At 30.9% G+C, this 18,623-nt stretch overlaps 1 protein-coding gene across 1 annotated transcript in view; it reads right to left on the bottom strand.

The window, feature by feature from the left end:
• Positions 1-18,398, bottom strand: part of LOC113557537 (diencephalon/mesencephalon homeobox protein 1-A-like) — an 86,928-nt gene extending 68,530 nt beyond the window's left edge. The window contains exon 1 of the mRNA XM_026963111.1: positions 17,493-18,398. Within this exon, the coding sequence (XP_026818912.1) occupies positions 17,493-17,964 (472 nt within the window). The 5' untranslated portion in view covers positions 17,965-18,398. The remainder of the gene's footprint in view (positions 1-17,492) is intronic.
• Between the last annotated feature and the right edge of the window lie 225 nt (positions 18,399-18,623).

The raw sequence follows: 18,623 nt of genomic DNA, 5'->3' as shown, positions 1-18,623 counted from the left end.
GTTTAGTTAAATTATTTAGCCAATGACTAAAATTTTCAGTTCAATGTATTATTTTTAAATTAACCTGTCACGACACGCAGTGATTATTCGTATCCATTATAATTTTTAGTTTTGGTGCTCAGTTGTGGGAGGATGTTTATTTGGAGATGTTTTATGACCACTAAGAAAATTGTACATGGATGTAGTAATTTAAATATTTGTGCACCATTAATAACAAACATATTTTGGGTGTGAACGAGAGAGTTTAAGTCAGTAACCCTCCCACTGAATAAAAATATATAGCCCTATAGACTATATTAAACCGACCGAAAAAAAATCAAAACCATTAAATTACCGAACGTTAATCACTGAAAAATGTATATTAAGTTTTAAGACTAATTGACAATTGCTTAATAAATTATAAAGTAATAAAAGAAATAGAATGTTTTAGAAAGAATCACAAAAATGAAATTCCCGTCGTTTAGGCACAGTCAATCGAAGTTTTTTTGGCTACGATTCCATATTGCATCCTAATAATTTCTATTTTTATAAAAATCCATTCATCACAATGATGTAATACAAAAAATAAAATTGGTGGGGAATATTATATTTATACAATATATATATATATATATATATTAAGCTATCAAATTAATCCTCCTTGATCTTTAATGATGGACTAATAATAGAGGGGTCTGAAAAATCAACAAAAATAAAACACCTCCCCCCCAAAAAAATTTTTGTTTGACATACAATTTAAGACTATTCTATTTTCATTATTAGTTGGTGTTTAAATTTTTTAAGAAAAAATTAAAGTATAAATTAATTGTTGTATATTACAGAAGCTCTTTTAGAATTCCATGCTGTGGTTGTATTTTCAGTGTGCTAACTATAAATATTAAGTATTTTTAACTATACCTGTGTATAAAGATTAAAATAAAATATACTAATAAATTCTCTTATTATGTATAAATAAGTATAATCAATATTCAATATAAACTACCAAGTTGATTACCATAACACAAGTTAATTAACTGTATATAATAATTATATATAGTGGAGTATGCTTATGTATATTATATAGCGGATGTATAGGTAGGTACTTAACTATAGCATTCACCTAATTATTTAAATGTGAAATAAAAATAATTTAATATATATTTTTTAAATATGATTTAAATAGACACTATTGTCACAATATAAATAATATACATGTGATCAATAAGCGTATACTGTACCCATTTATCTACAAATAATATAGTAATTTATTAATACTCCACATTTTATGTTTTTTTGACATACAACTTGAATGAATCTGTAATATTTAGTAAATTCATTGACTTTGTATAAAGTATTTTGATTTATTTTCCTTTTTAAAATCGAATTTACCCGCACCTACATCGCCGTTCTACCCACTGTACCTATACCCCATTCAGGCACTAATGCGAGACGACAAAATTACAAAACGACGGCTGCGACAGCCACGCCCAACAATTAGCAACGTCACGTGTCTCCGTGCATTTCCAGGATTGCGTGTGACAGCCTCACACTATTCTTCTTCGCCTCTCGTTATAATCAGTAAATAACTGGTTCCAGACCACCCTAATTCGTTTCCGACGACGACGACGACGACCTGTTAGTGACAAACCCCGCGAAGGACTAATAATAATATTGAGCGAGAACGAATAATCGTAAACTTTTCCGGGTATACGCCCACATTGTATTATTATGTTATAATATAGGTAGCTACGCATTATTATAATAATTATAATAGTACGACATCACTCAATAATCATGGACTGTGTATAATATGATTATTACAACTATTATTGCAGCATTTGATAGTTTGACTACTGAAACACTTAATTTTATTAATTTTGTATTTTTTTTTTCAACTAATCATTATCGTTAAAAATTGTTTACCATTATACATGATAGTATTAACGTATCAATCTATAAGTGATGTGACGAATCGTTTGTATTGTTTTGCGAAAACGCTGTATAGATATTCGTTAAACGTTTGGTTAACGGGTAATGATCATATACTTTATTATATCCGTACGATCTTATGATTATCTATGATGATATAGCTACGCCATTAGAATGTATATTGAGTATAATAGAAACATTTATTAAACATAATAAAATAACTGCATAAAAAACTGTTGTTCAACTCAGCTTATGTATATGTATATACATAAACATACAGAGGGATTCATTGAAAATGCCACCACGCATTTTTTAATAATGCATTCAATAAATACTCATTTTTGTAATTTTGAATTATAGTTAAGAACCGTGTTTTTAATTGTTTAGATTTTTTACAATTTAAAAATACCTTGGTAATATAAGTATTTTTTTTAATCAGAACCAACCTTTTTACTGTAAATTGATAAACAGATGACTTTTTTCAAAATATTGATATATATATATATATATATATATCAAAATGTGTACGTATAGTTTTTTGAATTATTGAAATCTTTAAGTAGCTGACTAAGAATAATAGTAGTTAAAAATAGTTTTTTTTTTTTAGTATAAAATGGATGATAGATGTAATAAGAAATCTAATATTTTTTATACTTCTGATTAACGATTTAGTAGACAAAGATTCTCATTTAAAAAAGTGGTATTGCTACCGGACATCCTATTAAATTGTATGAAAAATCTAAGTATTAAAAATATGGTTTTTAAATATACTAGAACGTTTTTAGTACCTATTCAAATTCAAATGAATTTGTTATTAATTGAAAAATTAAGTTTTCCCTGTAACATTTCTCTGTATATAATGGATTTATATATAGACTAAGGTGTCGTTACAACAATTTTATTTTTAAGTGGTTTAAGCGAATAAATAAATTACAATGATAAATTTCTTATTATAAATTAATAAATTAAAAAATGTTTAAACTGTAGTAAATAACATAATCCCTGTTTCAAAGGAAAAAAAAATATAATATTATAGGTATAACTGTAAAAAGTATTTTTACAATACCTATTCTAAATTCGGTCGTTCTGAATTATCTTTAGAAATTAATATAAAAAATAATCGCTTAACGGTGTAGACTGTAGATAAGTATATACTAAAATAAATTATATACAATAAAATTACACATAATCGATGTATAAAATGTAAGCGAAACTAAAAAAAAAAGAAGGTATTAATGGTCGTAACAATACCAATATAGTATGATTAACAACAAATGAACGCGATGAAAGCATTTAATAAATAATATAGGTACATATTTATATTATTACCGAAGTTTGGATAAACCGATAAACGTACAATTGTCTTCGTTAATATTTCGACCATTAGCTCTGCCGCCGTCGCCAGTATAATAGCTTTATTATATACGTACACAATATAATATTAATGATAATAATAATAATATGTATTATAAAAGGGGGGCCGTTGCACACTAATAAACGACCCCGTCGTCGGTTAACCAATTTTGGTCAAATCGATATGTACGGCGGCCGGCGGCGCGTGGCGGGCCGACAATACAACAGTCGTGTCAAGGATGGAAATTCGATAGGACGGAAAATGTAAGTACGCGGGTGGTGGCGGGTACGCCTAAAAAAACACTCCCCTCGCGCTCGTCCCGGTTAATAATAATAATAATGATGATGATAATAATGATAATGATAATAATTTCGTCTTAAAGTATACGGCGTTCATAATGAATTTAATGAATAACAATAGTAATTATTAGTATTATGATATTATAGTCCGTGCCCAGTACGTCAAGCGCCGCCGCAGTCGACGGACGTCCGACACTAATGTACACACAGCACCATTAACAAAAACATAATGAAATAATCGATATCGCCGTCGCGATAGATATATAATAATATGTGTGCAACACTTTCGGTGTACCTAAACATTTGAATGTGCACACAGAAATAGAGGTACGACCATACGGTATTACAATACGATCGAAAGTGAATGGGCTTAGGCGTGTCTGCTCGCGCTGTAAAAATTGCCGTGTTCGGTTTTTACGCGCTTTTATATTATTATATTATTATTAGTTGTGTTGTGGCGAAAATCCGACACCTTCACTATATACCTTTTATACTACATACACCTACGCATTAGGTGTATTCACACGTGAATATATATATATATATATATACATTATGTACGATGCCGCCGCCGAGAGCCGCCGCTGTGTTATAATAAACGCCAAGTGCTGTGGTCGTGGTGGTGGTGGTGGTGGTGGTACGTTACTGTTGCGGGTGCGCGCGCCGTTATATCACACGTCGTCGTGTGTACAGTAGTCGTAGTCATAAAGGGGGTACCTATACCTATATAATATTATTATTATATTATTATAATACGAGTTCGCCACGGTTCGGACAATGGTCGTCACACGGCCACTTAAAACGTCCGCTCGTAATCCGATTTATATTCGTAACGCGATTATATTATTATTTTGATTGTTATCGTCCCGATATTTCTGCGGCATTTTCGTTTCCAATAAAACGTCCTCTACTTATGCTTTTTACATATTATTATTGTTACTGCGAACAGCCACGTCGTATATATATATATATAGATATGTATATCGATCGACCTTTTCAACGCGAGAAGCACGTGTAAGTATGAATGTACGATAATATAAATGTTGGTAGGCACATATTATAATACAATATGCATTATTATCCTCTTCGTATACTAATATTGCAATAATGTAATATTGGGTATATATATATGTATATATATATATATATATATATATATATGTAGATGCTTCGTCGTTTTGAGCGTTTTCAATCGAAATGATAATTACCACAAAAATAAAAATTGTGTATAAAAATGATTTACAATGAACGCACGAGTATACGTCCTATGCATATTATATGTATATAATATAAACGATCTGTAAGCAAACCGTATGTATTACACTTCACCCACAAAACTGCACCTATAGAACAAATAACGGCCCGAGAGGCGCGTAAATAATGTACGTGCATAATATGTGTATGTTTTTTAAGTGGCGTTATGTTAAAACAACAACGGCCGAATCTAAAATGGATTCCGACTAATTGGAACTCGAGATGACTGTTTAAAAATGTAAATAGCAACAATAACAGAAAAAAAAAAAACTTATATACACGCGCAGTCACTACAAGTGTGAGTTCTCTGTGCTCCTCTGTGCTGCACACTTAATGGTATACATTAATATATGTAGGTACGTTTCTCCTATTATAATAAAAATGTCTCAAATGCAAAATTACCTATTATGTAGGTACAATACGGAAAACTGTTATGGGTACACTTTGAGTTTTTATTTTTTTTTATACTATGTTTTAGCACTTCAGAAGTTTGCAACTGGATTTAATAATCATATTAATAAAAATTGATTTTTGATTGTTTTTTTTTTTTTGAACAAATTATTATTCATTGCGATAAGACTAAATTATATTTCATATTACACGCGGATTTATAGTAGATGTTTTAAGAGTTTTTGCGTTACCAAAAAACGAATTTTTTTTTAAGAAACGCGTTTACCGAAAACGCAATGAATAAAATTATTCATTATACATATACTCACTGAAGGTTGAGTATTTTAAAAATACATATACTAGGTAATAATCGTTTCGAGGACGCGAAAGAATGACTTATACGAGGCTAATTTGCATGTTCGTTGCTCTCGAAAAACCGAATGAAGTTTGTCTTTTCCCCGTTTAATTAGCATTTTCGTATCAAGTACAATACAATGTACGTACATAACACATTTTTGTGTCACACCCCGCGCTGTATTCCCGCCAGATTCCCTTTCATGTACGACCTTAATAATTAGTACGCTACACCGGTGGGTTTCTATGTATATATGTATAAACTATATATATATATATACTTATCTAGACACACACACACACACACACACACACACATACATAAACACGCGTACACACACGCGCATGTACGCGTAGTGGAGGTTTTTGAAGTGCAAAACAACACAACAACGGATTATTACTAGAGTGCCTGGGACCGATGACGTGGGGTTCGGTCGGGGTGGTGGTGTGTTTTAAAATAAAAGACCAGACTTTTTGTGAAGCCTGGTTTATTCTGTCGAGGCGACGGCCAGGAAGAATCAATAATTTGCGGATGCAAAGTAGTCCCGGAAACCTTCCCCCCAACAACCATCCCATCACAAAAACCCACCTACCCCGAATACGCTTTCACACGTGTAATATATATACACGTACAACGTGCGCGCATATATAGTTATATTACACTTATAACTACACCCTTTTTTCCATTTACCCCCTCCAATGCGCTCATAAAGCAAAGCAAACACCTCGCCTGACACGTAATTAGGTCGACATGAATTCTACTTCCGCGTGTCCTTAGTCAAAACCCGTGATGACGCGACACCGATCAATTATTTGTAAAAATTATTCAGAACACACGTATAGCTTACTATCATTATCTGTTTAATTTCTTCTGAACAGTTCAGTTAAAATAATAATATATTCATTAATGCAAATACCTACTGTTAAATAACCACCCTCTCACATGAAGTAGTAGTAAAATGTTCATTCAACAGTAGGAATTTGTCAACTATTTTATAATTTTTGACGAAAAATGTATCAATTTTAATAATATTTCAAAAATAACTTATATTTTAAGAGTGGCGAATATCAAGGTAATGTACGATTGACTGTTTTTGTATCTGCAGTATAGAAAATGCCTGATTTTCAATTTAATTTTTTCTCAGTTTGAAACGTCGACGCGTGGAACTATACTTTTATATTGTTTATAATATCTGCATTCATTGGTACAGTATACCTATAGTTATTATTATGTATAGGCACATCTTATACACAATTTTTTAATCAAACAATTTTGTTATTAATTTGATGAGCCGTTAGTGAAATGGTCAGGTCATATGATTATTTTGCACTAATTTAAAATTATAATTTTATATTTCATTAGGCTTTTAGATATTTTAATTGCTTAAACGCTACGCTTTATTGTTTAAAGTATATAGATGAAATTAAATTGTATTCTACCTGCTGAGTAATAATTAAGGTTGTTCTGGAGTTAACAAAATTAATCAATTCGTTAGACAGAGCCCAGAGGTGCCGAGGATTAAGGAATTGAGTTGTGGGGTGGGAGGGGGACGACAAAGAAAATTACGCGCTCACAATAGCTCCCGGAGTGGCGAAAATAAGTTATATAATTAATGAAATTGTTGGAAGACGGCGGCGCTTTCCCCAGGCGACGTAATTACTTGTCAACGGCAAAACCACCGCGCTAAAACGTTCCTGAAACTCTTCACCCTATCTAGTGTGACTACTGGTATTAAAAGAAAAGAAATGCACGAGGGTGAAAGAAAAACAAACAAAAATTAAGCCATTTTCTTGACGGGAAAAATTATTTTAATTGGGATCAAATTTATTCGAACCGATGATGGTGAAAATAAATAAATACACGAATAATAACGCTTTTATACTTTTCGACAATGTTACATAATACGCGATAATCATAACATATATTATTTAAATGTTAATTTTTTCACGATGATCATCGCAACACAACTAAGGGAGTACGCAGCAGTTTATTTAACAGCCTATTATAATATATTTTACTTATATAATAATAACGTAGGTAGCTGAAATTAAATACCGTTTGACATCGTTTATTCTATTACGATGACTTTTTGTAGTCTATTCCAACGCGTTTTCGCGATACAGATTTAATGGACGAGAATAAAATAGCTTTTTTTTTTTAAATATTCCTTCGCTCACTGACGTGGAAATGTTTTCTTTAATTGCACGTTAAAACATATTTTAAAATGTAATTCATTCTAAAGCTATGGTGATGGGCTTGAATTTTTACGTATACAAAAAAGAGGAATGAATAGCGACCGAGATTTGATTGCGGTCTTGGCTACAAAAAAAAAAAAACATTACTCAAGGGCGAGAATCCTTGTAATTAAATTACACCCGTTCGTGCAAATCGGAACTCCGATAATTAACACTGGGATTTAATTACGACTCGGGGGGGGGGGAGAGTAAAAAGCCAACGAAAAACCCCTTTTTCGTGGTACAATATATTATTTTGACTTTATTAAAATCTTCTTAAAACTGCCGTGTAAACGAATACCCGAGATGCGTTTATAAAAACGAGGTTTTTTTTTGTCCACGTGTTATTCACCATTTCAGGTTTTGTCTCATTTAAACGCGTGGTGTTATTCTGTAAAATAATACGGTACCTACCTATACACACTGAAAACGCACATATTATAATATAATGTGATATAATATAGTATTTACGACGACGACGATGAATGCGAGTTAGGACTTAAACTATAGTCACTATAGAGTTTTTTATGGTCCTCGTCGAAATTAATGGTTTAGTTGAGCAGAATATTGTGATATTCTTGTCGCCGATAAAAGGCACCAAGCTCAAAAATAAATTGTTTATTATCCTATATATGCTCATATATGAATACGGTACACGGATACGTTGTAACAATTCACATGCGCAGCAGTAGCAGCAGTGGATTGTCGTTTTAAGTTCTGGCTAACGGTTGTGCGGTTTGAATCAACGGCGAGATGGAAAAAAATTATAACGTACGGGCATAAAAAATAAATAAAATAATAATAAAAATGTTTTGTTGTTTTTAAACATTCTTGTTAAGTATATATATATATATATATGTTTAATATTTATAAAGGTATATGATTATAGAATGCTGAATAATCGTTGGAGATTACAAAAAAAAAAAAAAATCGAGTCTATTCTTATACCATAACTCGTCTTACAATATATAACCTACCTACTACACATATTATTATAAACGGTTTTTTTAGGGTAAAAAAACACCAATCACGACTTGAAGAATTTCTGACATCGACCCTATTTTGACCTTTTCTTGCGCACATGACGAACATATTGATGATAATATTATGACTCGTTTTCTACATATCTCTTACTCGATCTGTAGTGTTATAATTTCATCAACCACATATTTTCAATTGTATACGCGTACGACTCATACAGTAATGTGTCTACCGTTTATGTGTTGAATTTTGGAATAGGAGAAGCTTCGTATTTTCACGTATGAAGGGAATCACAGTGGTAAAACATTTATGCGTAAAATGTTAATGCGCCACTACATTTTTTTAAATATTATGTTTGCATTATTTATGAGCCAGTCAGTTAGCGTTTCTAACATCATAATAATATTATGTGTGTGTTGTTAAAATGTATCTAAATACGCTTGTTATTCAATAACGCCAATTATAAACATTAACTATAATAATAATATGGCGATATGTAAATTTGTCACTGTTCATTAGCTGCTGTTTACGGATATTCAGTAATATTACAGTTTTTCAGCCGGCGCATGTAGACATAATATTATGTATAATATTTGTTAAAAACATTCACACTAATTTCGGACGATATAAAATGAAAACAGATTATCTATTACCTATTATATACTAACTGTCTTAATTTAACATTATTTTAAATTTGTCTTTGACTCGGTAATACGAGTCGTATGAGTCAATAGTACACGACAGTAGGTATAATGTAAAAAACGATCTAATTATTGATGTATAAAAATATTTATATTATCGCTAAACAGATTTTTATTTATTACTAGTTATTGTTGTTTTTATTTTTATTTATTTATTCCCTGCATTATTATTGTTATTTACAAGTAATTGTAGTCGTTCTAAATTCATTAACCGCGAAATGCGTACAACTAAAAAAATAGTAGATACTATAAAGATATAAATGAATAGGTATCAGCTGCAGTAAACTCGTGTACATTCTACATAATAATGTGTAGCAACTAAAATAATATTGTTAAAAGAAACTGTTTATTTAAAGTTACGAACTTTAATTTTTAATTTATTTTACAATGCATCGGCTAAAATCTTCGTTATAATAATAAAATACAATTAATATGATTGTATATTACTGTATTCTATAGGCACATTATTTAAAATGCAAATGCTTTTTCTATGTTTAAGAAATACAATTACTTTTTCAGCGAAACAATGTTAAATGTAAATTAAGTTTTACATAATATGTTATTATGTTAATGAATACTTTAGATTCGAAAAAAAATAATGTATAGGTGCATATTGGAACTTTTGTACGATATTAATTTTGTGTATGCAACTACGAATTTTAAGTAGTTATATACTACAAAATATTTATATATATATTATATCAATGGGACAATGGATCATATGATATAATATTATACAAAAGTACTAGGTAATAAAATCAGTTGGATTTTTTTTCAACGTTGTATAATCGTTTTATAACAATACATGTAATAATAATATGAAGTGAATATAAAAAAATAATAATAATATAAATTAATTTCATCATTCTATAACTATACTGACCTCAAACAACCATTGAAAATAATATAAACTGTCGTCTTCTATGACGATTTTATAGATTATTGATTATGTTAACTGGCTATATTATTATTAATTTTGTTTGAACAAACATCTTATACATTGATACAATTATTGTATATAAATGTATATTATTATCTATACTTGATTTACACTAGCGTAGGTAAGTATAACAAGAGTAGCTAAATAATTTTAGAATTAATTAAGTACTTACACGTTTTAAATTTTACAATAATTATTAATTACTAATGTAAAGTAAATTTTCAATAACGTAACATACTTTTTGTTCAATAACTCTTAAGCAAACACAGATTTAATATGTTACATAAAATATACGGTTGCAACATGAAATACAGGTGAAATAATTTACAGGCGTTTGTTGTGAAGTGTATTCACCCAACACAAGAGGTACTTAACATTGTTATTGTAATTAGAACATTTTTATTTTTATGGACCTTAGGTTGGGTATAACTATTATTAAATGTAAAACAATGTTTGTGACAGTATTTTTAAATTGTATCGATATCCAAAGAATATGTTAGCTTCAAAATAACAAAATTCTTACGAATACCGATAATACAAGCTCAAAATATCTCTATTAAGCATACCTAACATACATTAATAAGTTTTGTACATAAATAGAAAGATTTGAGACACTATATACATGTATATCACATGTAAATTAACTATACGCTATAATAATATAATGGTCTACTCACCACAGCACAAATCTGATAATATTTGTACCTATGTTGGTTTTGAAAATATGGGATCGGGTATAAAAAAATGTGTGGTGTTTTGTTTTTAATTCCATGTGCAAGTATGCGTGTGTGCGTGTTTAATATGAAAAGGAACGGAATGAAGGAGCTAAAAAAAAAAATCGTGTTAAACTCAATTGCGAAATTAGCTGTGGACGTGTTCGTTGTTTACACCAGGCAACTGGTCTTTAACAAATTAGGGGAAATATGTTTTTTCTACTTTTGTTTTTTTGTTTTCTTGTTTTTTTTTTTTTTTTGTTTCACGTTTTAAAGAAATCTGAAATGCAATACGGGGTATGCGAGACAATAGACGTGTTCCAACACTTGCATGATCTTGAACTGTCAGATTTTAAGCTAAAGGTATTAGGTATGTATATACACTAGTGGCTGAGACGTGGAGAGGATTGGACGATCAAATCTAAAAATTCTAAATTAATACAACACAAAACACTTGGCTATTTAATAAACGTTGCTGAAATTACTCGAGTTTGATGTAATAATTATGTCGAAATCATTATTTAGAGTATTATTTTTAAAAAATAAAATAAAAATTAATAGCAATAATAAATATGCTCGTGTTTTGATGGCTTACCCAATTTTACTTTTAAACCAGTTATAATATCTAATTTACAAACAAAAAATCAAAATTATATTCACCACTCTGACGATATTAATCCCCTTGTTTTAGCTGCTCACATTTGATTAGTATTATAATACTCGTATGTTGGTACCACATACGTATAATATTATGGTGTGGGTACGTATTTAATGTATTTGCACAATAAGCTGATCAAATTGCCAACATTATTACATTATCATAAAAGTAAATAATATTAAATATAAAATTAATTTCAAAAACCTTTTTGTATACCTATTTTAAATAATTTTGTTCTCGTTATTATTTGAACAGTTTATACAATTTGAAATCTCGACACCGGGCACTTATTACTTTATATGTGGACCGAAGGGAGTAACAATGGGACTGTGGATATAATAATATGTGAAATATTTGCCTTGTTCCCGCTCGGTCCCTCATTCTTTCTTATAAACGTTTACACTCCTCTCGCTGTATACCACCAGAGCCGTATGTGCATATAAAATAATATAAGACAAGCAATATACACACCTACAATAAGGACTCGTTGTATAGACTCGTGAATTTTAATCAAGGAAAACTGTATGTGTGTGATTGTGTGTATATATATATATTGTATAGTATAACATTAATTATTCAAACTTGTTATTAGTGTAAATTTTTTGTATACACAAGCTATGTCTTACCACTTACACCAGCCATTGTTTTATTTAAAAAAAACATGATTTAATTTTTATTCCAATATAGGTTTAGGTATCTATATATTTTATTGTACGTGAATACAGCAACGTAACATATTTAAAAGTATGCTTGAGTTATTCTTAGAAACAAATAGATATATAAGTAATATAGTAATATAATATACACTGTACGCATGCGCCTTATGTCTATAGCCAAACTATCTATGTACATTATACCTATATAGTGTTTTTCTATATAAGTATAATTTATATATGCAAGTCCTAGCGAGTGGTTTCCAAAATATCTTATGAATTATTAACGGCAAACTTATTTTAAGCGCAGTATTGTATTTATTTTATATTTTAAATTATTAGAGTCTGTACCGAACAAAATAACTATATAGGTTAACCTATGGGTGTTATATAAATATACTTTGTATTTAGGAATAATTTTTTTTAAGGTCAAAAGAAAAAGTTAAAATGCTTACAACCAGTATTTCTATTGATTGAATATATATGAAATGTACTTACTTAGAAAAAATTGTTATCCTATAAAAGTTATTTCGTTATGACCGTTCCAAATTACATCCAAAGTAAAGTAGTTGGTTTATATGTATTTGTATTTATAATATGAATACATTGTATAGGCAATTACTGACCATACACGACTGCTGCACATATAATTTATTACACTGTTTTGGTTTAACATATTTGACGATTGTTTGATATTTTTAATGCCCTTTTACAAAGTACAAATTAACTTGTCTTTGTTTAGGTAAATCAATCTAACATCTAACACGATGTGTTTACCGGTAATGGTCCACAAAAACAATGGTGTGATAAAGGCGCCTCTCGTTCTCGACTTGTTTAGAGCCTAATTTATTATATACTTTTAACTATTGATGAAAAGTATTTTTTATAGCTAATTTAGTTTTATAAAGGTGTTTCAATCACAATTTACTGCTTGCAAGTTGTACTTATTTTAACACTATATATTATGATAACTGTCACGTTATTGTCGTAAATAATTGGTACCTTACTAATATAACGAATATACACCACCATAGTTGACGAATATCAGCTAAAGTATCTATACCATCGTTGCATATCAAACACTATGAGAGGTATAAGAGAGTCAATTATAACACCTAAGAATAGCCTGGATTCAATACAATGGTAGGATACATAATTGTTGTAAACATATAAAATTGAACTGATATTATAAATCTAATATTTCATTTAATTAACACAATATGTAAATAAATATACATATAAGGATTATGTAGTTTTGAAAATTAAACATTAGGTTTTGGGACACTAGTATAAGCATAGTATATATATATTTTTTTGTATTTGATTTTAGGTACTTAACAAGATAGTTTTTTTTAACGAAAAAAAAATGTATCTTTTAGAAATTTATATTTATTCAATGTTCTGTTCAAAATGAAATATAATAAGATGAATAATCTTAAGTTCCTTAATAGAAACTTGAATGTACTAAAGCTATGCTTGTAATATTATAGTTACATTGTGTACTGTGTACCTATCTTACAGATTAATCTATGACTGTTAACAAATATAAACTATATTTTAATTATTATATTTGTATCTAACCATTATACAAACACTAAGATATTTGAAATTATATTCTCTATAATATATAAATGTGTTTACTAATATAGTATAAAGTATGAACAAAAAATATATTTAAATTAAAAAAATGTTTTTAATTCAAGACAAATTAATTTTTAAAATATTTTTCTATATAGCACTGCCGTGATTCCTAAAGGGTACAACGTAATGACGATAAAGGATTTCCTGAAAATGTGGTCTTTTTATTCAGACTTGTAGAAAAAAAATATGTACGTATAAGTTTGTATTACAGTATTTTGTTACTTATAAATAATGAATAATTAAATGTACGATTAGTTGGCAGCATTTGTTTTTCTAGGATTTAAAAGTACGTAAGTACTTTTTACTATAAATAAGTAACTATCAACAAAATGTTATGTGAAAGTGTGATGCAACTTTTAATTGTTGAAAATAATAATGTGCCACGAAGAAAGTGTATTTGAGAACCACTGACAGTGTAGATAATAGGTCAAAATTTATTTGTCATTAGTCATTATATATTAAGTATATTTTTAGAATTTTTTTAAATTGTTTTTATGTTCATAAATTATAGTTATTATATAAATAAAATACATGCTAAAAATTCATATTTTATGTTTACATGTTTACTTTTATATTATGTTAGGTTATGTCTAATCAAAATAAATGTAATTTATTTTTAGACAGTAATAGTTATAAGATTATCATGATCACTTTATATTGAATAACTATATGCTCTTTAATATTTACGACACAAAATTATACAGGTGTAAGTGGATGTATGTGTGTGTGTGTGTGTGTGTGTAATTTAAATATGTGTTTTTAACTGCATTATAATACGTATTATGTAATGTGAAGTACTTTTTTAATGCGCTTAATAATTTTTATATTCTATAATAAGTTTTCCATCATATTGTTTAAAAAATATACCTACTTATGAATTCAATAATTCAGTGAATATATTATTGTGCTTGAAACCAACCGGCAACGCATAATCAGGGCAGAGTAAAAATAACAAAACTTGTCAAGCATATTATATCTTAAGCATTCTTTATTCATGGGTAGTTCAAAAATGCAAGAAATTTTTTTTTTAATTTACATACACATACTGAATATTGAATAAGGTCCGATTCATCGAATATTTTTTAATATATAGCTTGTATGGTCACAGAATTATGATTGTGTTTCAATACGTATAATCATCGTATACTATCTTATAATACTGATTAGACAATTTTAATTGATTGCGATCAAGTGACTAGCATATTTATCGTTTTATTTTTTTAATTTCCTTGTTACATATAAATTATTAAATTAAGTCAATTTACGGTTTATGACAAATCTACCGACCGGGGAATTGCATTTGGAAACATTTTGATTTCACATAAAAATTATATACGTGAAAAGGGAGCCCTACCCCACTTTAATATAAATTCAATTTTGACCGATGAGTTGCTAGGTGGGAAAAATCGAGAAAGCCTTCCTATAAAATTGGTTGGTAATTCCAATTCGGAAGTATTTGGGATTTGCTACAAGTTGCATTAAAACCAGTAGAGTGCTTTCGGCTGGAAGACTAGAATTAAATTGAAATAAACATAAATAATATTATGCTAAACGTCTAAAACTGATAAGGATTAATCTCGCGGTTAACCGAACAATATTTTAATAAAAATTACGGTTAAATAATGAATATTATATTACATTGTGTTAAAATGTAGGTACATGGATAAAACTCAAGATGTAAAATAATATTAGTATCTCTAAATTTATTTAAATTACTTTGAAAACCTAAGGTATATTGTATTTATTTTAATATATTATGGTAAAATATGTAGAGTGTATTCATGCAGTGATATATTTTCATTTTGAAAATTATTAATTATTAGTGTGAAAATTAAATGCATAATATTATATTTTAATTAATCATTGAATAAATATTTGTACATTAGTAATGTTTTATTTTACACATATTCTCATTTCTATAGTTCTTATTTTTAACTATTGTTTATTATTATTACATATTTTGAATTAAAATAAAACAAGGTACTTCAGAATATTTATTTAAATTTAATTTTAATACATCATTATTATGATATTAAAATACTCTTGTTAAATGCCATTAAAAATTATATTACTATTCATAAATACTTTTTTCAATTAATTATTAACTATGTCGATGAATAGAATTGTGTTATAAAGCTAACTTTAAGTTAATATAATACATACTAATTTAAAATACTTTTATGGATTCAATTAAATTATAATTTGTTTAATTTCGTAATTAAGTTTTTAATCGTGTATGGTGAACTAGGGTGTCAATACCTGGTTAATTTGAGTAATTATATTTTTCAGTATGTATATTTAAATGCATTTACAATATTTACATGTTATCAAAAATTTATGGCTGAATATTTTAATCTAACATGTACCTACCATAACTTCGCATAATGTGTTTAATTATAGTTGTACTACACTATTACAATCAATAATAGAATAATGATTGTAACTGACCCCCAATGTACAAATTGAATGTAAACCAAATTGTGTGTTTCATAGATAAAATAAATTATAATCTCAGAAATAATTTAATAAATGCATACGTATCCAATACGGCAATACCTAACTTACTTATAAGTAGATAATCAAAAATTACATTTATTATATTTGTGTTTATATTACATTAATTGTCAACTATGGTGTGTACTGTATAGAACCTATCTAATTGTAATTATCTATTGGGGCTAAGACATATTTTTGTTTAAAAAAAAAAAAAACTCAAGTAAGTAATTGGTACCCGTTTTGGAATGAACTGATAATGAGGCGAATTCCCTCTATTGATTAAAATAGTTATTCTCCATTAATTCGATCACCGCTGTAGTATACAATATCGTATTATTCGTATTGATATGACCTAAGCTAACCTATCGGAGAGTTGATGAATTAGTTTTTTTTTCTATTCAGGAAATGTGAATGGAAAGAACTCCTACGCGCTACACGCTCCATAGGTAAATGGTTATATTATAATTATATCGCATCAGTTATGTAGCGTGGAAATTGGTGGTCCTAAGGTCTAAACACGAGGCAGAGGCTCCTTTAAACACAGATATTAAACTATTAAATAGTGATACTAAAAAGTGTCCAATACTAAGACTAGAAGCACATTGTATACTTAGAAATCAGCTTTTGAGCCTTATTTGGTTATGAAAAATAATTTCACGTGATTTTTTGACATGATAATCAATGTACCGAGACCATCCATTTGAACGTATCGGGGAGGAGAGACGGGCCTAATTAGGTTACTAATACATATCTTCACTGAGCATTTAATCTTTCGAGTTATACCCGAAGTCGTTTCCGACGATATAAGCTAACTCCCGTCCATCATAATATTGTATCCCGTTTGTAGGTATATGCGATGGATGAAGGTGGTTTTTGATAATAACTTATTATAATTATGATTTCAAGACGACTTACCGGCTGCGGCGGCTGCTGCGGCGGCGGCGGCGGCGGCCGAGTGGTTGGAGGTGAGCGAGAGCGGCGCTCCGCCGTTGTTGTTGGCGGCCGCGGCGGCGGTCATGCCCACGGCGGCGGCCAGTGAGTTCATGTTGTGCGGCAGGAACGCGGCGGCCACGGCGGCCTGGGCGTTGAAGTACGCGAACCGGCTGGCCACCATCTGGCTGTGGTGGCTGTGGTGGTGATGGCCGTGGTGGTGGCCGTGATGGTGGCCGTGATGGTGCATCCGACCGGCGTCACGGTCGGCGGCAAAGCACGAAGACGGACCGGCCGGCCCGGGCGCCGACGGCGGCACCGGCGGTTGCGGGTACTGCGGCGTGACGGCCGACACGGCGGCCGCGGGGCTCCTGTTGCTGTCGGTGAGCCCCAAAAGCTCTTGTATGGCGAACGGCGACCGCTGCGGCATCGTCTTGTCTTTGGCGGCCGCGCTCATCGCGCGCTGCACATCTGCACCCGCTGCGGCCGTCGTCGTCGTTGTCGTCGCCGTCGTCGTAATCGTCGTGCAGCTACGCGTGTGTGCGCGAATTATATTAGTATTTCACTATAATCGTATCATATACTCTCGCGCGTATAACAATATATTATAACGACAAAAATAATATTATTGCGGTTATTATACGTGTGATGGCGCGGCGACCGTCGTTATCATTATCAATATTATTATATAACTAATATTATGTGTGCGTTTCGTCGTGTCGTGCCCGGCACGTGCGCTCCGGTAAGCGTTTGCGGACGGTATATCGCTGGTCGGACGAAAACTGCAGCGCGGCGGACGGCGTGCGCGCGATCGCGAGTATGTGTATGTGTGTGTGTGTGTGTGTGTTTGCGTATAAGTGTGTGCCGGCGAAACGCACCGCGTCCACAGGGATCCAGTGCCGGTGTGCGCGTCGCATCGGACGCGCGCGGTCGGACCGGCGGCGTCCCGGCGGCGGCGAAGCGGGCGTGTCCGCGGCCGTCCCGCTATTGGCCGGCCGGGCGTGCCCGAACGGAGCGCCGCAGCGATGGGGACCGCGCGCGCCGTACCGCACCGGCGGCCGCGTAACACCCACTTAGGATTTTTCCGAAAGGAGGGGAAAAAAAATACGGTACACG

Source organism: Rhopalosiphum maidis, chromosome 1 (assembly GCF_003676215.2).
Source record: "Rhopalosiphum maidis isolate BTI-1 chromosome 1, ASM367621v3, whole genome shotgun sequence".
Classification (NCBI taxonomy): domain Eukaryota; kingdom Metazoa; phylum Arthropoda; class Insecta; order Hemiptera; family Aphididae; genus Rhopalosiphum; species Rhopalosiphum maidis.
Note: the sequence above shows the minus strand (reverse complement) of the source record. Positions and strands in the feature narration are given on the sequence as shown.